The sequence below is a fragment of the Vicia villosa genome, unplaced genomic scaffold (genome assembly GCF_029867415.1).
Source record: "Vicia villosa cultivar HV-30 ecotype Madison, WI unplaced genomic scaffold, Vvil1.0 ctg.003184F_1_1, whole genome shotgun sequence".
Lineage (NCBI taxonomy): Eukaryota > Viridiplantae > Streptophyta > Magnoliopsida > Fabales > Fabaceae > Vicia > Vicia villosa.
This window is the reverse complement of record NW_026706133.1, coordinates 112,294-118,435: the sequence shown is the minus strand read 5'-3', so window position 1 is coordinate 118,435 and position 6,142 is coordinate 112,294. Positions and strand designations below refer to the sequence as shown.

At 32.8% G+C, this 6,142-nt stretch overlaps 1 protein-coding gene across 1 annotated transcript; it reads right to left on the bottom strand.

Annotated features, from left to right (window-relative positions):
- Window positions 1–1,508: 1,508 nt before the first annotated feature.
- On the bottom strand, window positions 1,509–5,775 carry LOC131640534 (protein MANNAN SYNTHESIS-RELATED-like). Its single transcript, XM_058910934.1, has 6 exons — window positions 5,560–5,775; window positions 4,564–4,711; window positions 2,762–2,832; window positions 2,584–2,669; window positions 1,954–2,497; window positions 1,509–1,875 (listed from the first exon to the last, which is right to left on the bottom strand). The coding sequence occupies exons 1-6, from the start codon at window positions 5,668–5,670 to the stop codon at window positions 1,594–1,596; spliced, it is 1,242 nt and encodes a 413-aa protein (XP_058766917.1). The 5' UTR covers window positions 5,671–5,775; the 3' UTR covers window positions 1,509–1,593.
- Between the last annotated feature and the right edge of the window lie 367 nt (window positions 5,776–6,142).

Sequence of the window (6,142 nt, the reverse complement as noted above, 5' to 3'; positions counted from 1 at the left end):
GCTGTTCATGTTTTTTCTCAGGCTGCAAAATCTATTGGGTCACGTTCTTAGGTGGGATCACGTCTATCTCCGCTGTATTAATGAAAAAATATATTATCATGATTTAAATTTAAAGAGGAAGAATTAGAGCACTTTCTTTTCTAACACTCTTTTTAACACTCCTCTTTTATTACATAAAACACCATGTCTATGTGAGACTCATTTTCAAATTAAGGGATCAAAATGTGTTTCTTCCAACAAGAGAATAGTGGAAGAGTGTTAAAAAAAAGAGTGATTCTAGCTCTCAGATCCTAAAATGAACTCAGGGTAGTAATTGACAATGTTGAAAACTTTAGAGAATTTCTTTAGCCACCTCCTAACCTTCTTGCCCACCCCTAGTGAATTTACCACACTACCCCTTGTTTCGGAAGTTCATTTCCGAAACGGTACTTTTTTTTCAAAAAATGTGTTTTCGGAAATGAACTTCCGAAAAAATGTTTTTTTTAATATAAAAAATTGAATTCGGAGATGCATCTCCGAAATAAAGTTAAATTTTCAGAAAATGTGGTGTTTCGGAAGTTCATCTCCGAGCGCACCCCCCATGATGGAATTCGGAAATGCACTTCTGAAGTTATGTCTGGACAGAAGCAAAATGAAAAATAACAACGATTCACTTTATTTAATCGGGTGAAGATTACAACGATAATATTACTGAAAATCAAAGTTACATATTGTTGAACACGGGTAGGTGGGGATGAGTCAACATTTTGATAACGTCGTCCGTCGATCTTTGAAGTTTGGCGTCCAACTCGATCGGGCCTTTCGAAGAAAATCGGTCGAACGTTGTCCACATAACCGCTAAGTCTTCGCCGTTCTTGATCTCAAAAGGTGTGAACTTAATGTCTCCCTCGTCGTTAAGCGATGGAGAGCGGTACTCGAGCTTGGTGATTTTGGAGTCGGAGATGGTGATTTTGGAGTCATTTTCCTTCGGCGGGTCAAAATCATCAAAACGAAGTTTCTTCCAATGGTCGGCTACCTCATCCATGCGTATTGGTGAATTCAACTCCTTCTTTTTTGAAATTATACAAGCACACGGAAGGCCATATGTAGTTCTAATGGTGCACCCACATAAAGAACTATGATGAAAAAGTGAAGGAGGGAAATTTGTATATGCAGCAACAGTTTCGGAAATGAACTTCCGAAAATATGCACGGATTTTGAATTTTTTTTAGTTCGGAAATGAATCTCCGAAAACATCAAATTTTTGATGTTTTCGGAGATTCATTTCCGAACTAAAAAAAAAAACAAAAAAAAAATAACTTCGGAGATGCATCTCCGAAGCAGGGGCAGTTTTGGGATTTCGCTGGGTTTCCCCCATAGGGAGGTGGGTAAAGAAAAATTCAAACTTTATGTCAAGAACTATTCATTCTTGAACTTATATTTCATTTTTATCACAGGGATAACAATGAGTTGACTGGGAGAAGAACATATGAATATTTTTTATTTTTATTGAATGCCAACTAATGATAATATGATAAACTCAAACAAAAAAGTTATAGTTTGGTTGATTTAAGTATGTTATACATCGGGAATCTTAGAGCAATCTTAATTAACTCAGCAATAGCATTTATAAGCAAAATGGTTCTTCTTGGTCACATATGGAGACATGTATTCATAAGCTGAAGCAGATGAGCTCACTATTTCACTTGGAACTATTATTTGATTTTTCCCTGACACAATTCTCATCCCAGCAACAGTTTCATAGAATAATCCTCCCGGAATTGAAGGCACAAATATATCACTTTGAGAGCATACGTAGAAATCAATGGCCTTCTCAACTTCAATGCTTTCTGAGCTTAGAAACTTTTCTTTCTCAGTTGCTGACATTACATTTTCCTGTTGCAGCATAAGATATGAAAACTTCATTCACCAAACATGACAATGAAATGAAATTATTTAAACAAAAAAAGTTACCTTGGTATATGTTTTTGGGAACATATATCTGAATGAATTAAGATCAGTACTCCATTTAGTCTGAGTGACATAAACAACAGTTTCTTGACCAAATCCTATTTTCTTCAGAAACTCACCAATCTCATGTCCTTGGTAACATTGTTTTCTACCACTTTCATCTTTTCCATTACACCCAGTTCTCAATTCCACTGCAACAAATTGTCCATTTGATTCCTGGCTCCATGTTTGTAGATTTTGGACTATTGACTCAGCTACTTCTTGTATCTCTGATTTCAACTCAAGTGTTCCAAACATTGCTTGACATGAAAGTAACTCCAAGCTGTTGTTATTTCTTGAGGGAAAGTTTGATTCAATCTTAATAATCCCTTTTGTTTTGTAGATTGGTTTGATTTTCTTCACAATGTAGTCTTCTGAGACCTTGTTTGGTACTCTTACAATTGGTGTGTTTCTTGTAGACACTTGAGGAGGGAGTGTTTTTGTTACTTTCACCAACCCATTTAGCTTATTTAAAATATTTTCAACATCATAAACACCTCCAAGATTCCTGAAATGAAGTAGCTTAAGTGATTATGTATAAGCTATTTTTTTATAACAAAAGATAACATAGAGTTAAGAAAATAGAGCACACACATGCTATATCCTGATTTGCTATTCTTGATATCAGGAAGAACAAGAGTGGCTCCTAGGTATCTGGCTACAACCACTGCATCTGCAATCTGAGCAAAACAAACTAAATGTTAACCATGTTTAAACTCCAATAGGTAATTCTTAACATTAACCTAAAGAAAATTAAAGTGTTGTAACAAACCTGTAAGATATGATACTCAGGGCCATTTGTTAAGGAGAATATGATATAACCTTTAGATTGTTCTTCTTGCTCTGCAGGTTAATAAAAGAGAGTCATTAGCCTCTCGTGTCAATTTGAAAGTAATTGCAATCTACGCGTTACAACATCCATTCTATTGTTCATTGTTCATCACTGTGTTTGTATTTGATTGCTTGCATTGCAAGAAATGCTAGAGTCGCGTATCATTTGGCATCGAGAGGCAGGTTTGATACTAGGAAATAGGTTTTGATACCGGAGGATTGGTTCAATACAAGAGAGATAATTTTTTTTATACCAAAGAATTAGTTTCGATACAAGGGAAACACGAGAGACTTGTGAGAGGTTATCAAATCGGGAAATACATAGTGAGGTGTGTGAATTTAGTGTTCTTACTCAACAATCATGAATACAAATGGTAGATTTTCATCTAACATCTTAGTTTTTGATGAAAGCAATTGAGAAAGATGGAATGCTTTGATGAAATCATTTTTTTGGAGCTCAATATATACTTGAAATGATGAAGAATTGGGAGCAAAACCTACAAATGGATAAAGGGCCACATTCACAAATTTGAAGAAAGATTGTATTATTTCATTATACATCAACAAAATGTGGATGCTCGTCATTTTGAAAAGATCTCAAATGTGACAAGATCGAAAGAGACATGAAACATCCTAGAGAAATACCATAGTTATGGAGAAAAGGTGAAACAAATTAAACTTCAATCTTTAAGGAGGAAACATGAGCTGACATGGATGGAAGAAGACCAAAAAATCAGTGATTACTTCTCTAAATTGATTGTAGTGGTGAATCAAATAAAGATCAGTGGTGAAGTTAATTGTGATCAACAAGGGATAAAAAATTGATAGGAAGTTATCCTACCAAGACTATGAAATTAGGGTTCAACAATAAAAAGAGAAAGACATTAAAATTAAGCTAAGAAAATAGAGATAAAAATAACTTTGATTTCTTTGATTGATTCCAATTGTCTCTATGAGACTACATTATATAATACTCTTAATGGGTGATAAACTTAAAGCCCAACAACTATTAAAAGCCCAAATACAACTAGAGTCCAATAACAATACTAATAGTTAATAATATAAATTCTATTATACCCCTCTATCAGGTGAAGTTAATTGTGATCAACAAGGGATAAAAAAAGTGATGAGATCTTTGACTTCAAGATTTTACTTCATTGTGGTGGCAATTTAAGAATCTAAAGATGTGAAAATCATACAAATTGAGGAACTACAGAGGTCTTTGGAGGCACATAAGCTCACAGTGATTGATAGAGGCATTGAGAGGTCAGCTCAACAAGCTTTACAGGCTCAAGTGGTGAAGAAAAATTGAAATGAAAGGACTAGTGCGATACGTTTTGAAGAGTTGATGGGACAATATAATTCTTTTCTAAATTAAGAAGAGATTAAAATGAATTCTAAGATTAACATTGAGTACCTAAAATGATATTAAACCTTCATCGTTCTTCATTGTGGGTATGTATTTGATTGCATCTACGGCTGCACTAACACTTATTGGAATTGTAATATCAACCGTATCCTCTACATTTTTACCATAACATAATAGTTCATACGTAAGTGCAACTCATACCGCAATCTTCATACCATAATAAAATGGTTCACACGTAAGTGCAACTTCTACCGCAATTTTAAACTAGGACTATGATTCAAAACCTCAGTTGTGTCTACTTGATAAAGCTTCAATGGTCATCAACAAGCAACAAAACAAACTAACCAAAAAGATCATGAAGAGTGAGAGCTTACTGAGTGCAGAAGGAGGATTCCAACATGGTTTTAGCCCTTTTTCATTTTTCTTGAAAGGCTTTTTGCTTAGATGTGAAACTGTGGCCAGACTTGGTTGAGTAACTGTTACGGATTCACGTTGGTAAACTTCTGTAGCTTGAATTTCAACCTTCACATTGTTGAGTACAAACAAAAGTTTATCAGTAAAAATCTTATCTAATTTTAGCTTACATAGTCATCATATTGATATCACATAATCCAAATAATTGATATTAATGTTTATGTATGTAATAAACATCATAAAATAGGACAAGTTAGTTTGACTAAATAGCTTATCACTTTATTTTTCATGAAAAAACAATAACATATATTCTCATCTATTTTATTTTGACATATCCCTTCGCTTCGTCTATAGAAAAAAAGACGTGACTTTTTTTCCTTATAATCTTACATTTAAAATTAAAAAATTAGTTAAACATAATTCTTTTATGCCATTTTACATTTTTAAGTTTAACCAATAATTTATTAAATATTATAAATTCAATTAACTTATTTGCTTTAAACTAAGAGATTCAACTCAAATCATGAAATTTAAAATATTTAGTTATAAGTTAATTTATCATCTATATTTTTTAACACAAACCTTATGATTGATTGATTTGAATGCAGTCTTTTTTTATAGCGTGACTCATTTGTCAATCTCTCACTATTTTTTATTTTTTTATAAAGAAAATCTTGAACTTAAGAGTGTGAAATAAGCAAATGTAATAGTAGAGTGATTGATTTCACAAAATATAGAATTGATCACACGACTGAAAAAAACCCTAATCCATTGACATCATGAATAATTCCTAAGAAAGCAAAATAGAATAATTCTAAGTGACAAGGAAACTATAACAATTCATCATATATAATTTTTTTTAAAGAGAAAGGAATCAAGCTTATAATCTCATGTAAAATTACCTTGGATGAAACCTATTAAAAAAAGCTTATAATAAAAGGTGATAAGTGACTTACATCATTATTTGGATAATCAAAATGATCCTTCTTGATCATATTACCAAGCATCATGAACATTGAGAGAGTGAGAAGGCCAGCAAAGGCTTGCCTCAAGTCCATTGAAGACATTTTTTCTTCAATCACAAACTTGACTCCTCTATATAATCACAATGTCTCTATAAAAAGCCATGTTTCACACCGACTTAAGAAAAAACAAACATCACAATTAAACTAGTGATGAAATGTAAAGATACAAATAGGTGGAAATATTGTTGGAGATAAAGCCAAATAAAAAGAAAAAAAAGCCAACCCTTTTGAGACAAGAATCATTATTCATTACCCTTGGCTCTAAAATTTATTCATTTGTAGTAATACCTTTTATAAGCTCAAGGTTACTTGAGCTGGATTCACTAAAAAAAAGAAAGCCTCTTAATTTTTAAATTCTAATGCATTTTTGGTGGATGTGACATGTTGGAAAATTTGTGTCCTTTACTGCATTTTAGTTTCATGTGTTATATAAGCTAAGCTAAATAATCTTTTGTTCACACATGCATGTACATTGGTTTCAATTGAGTTAACCGGTGATCTTTTCTGACACAAG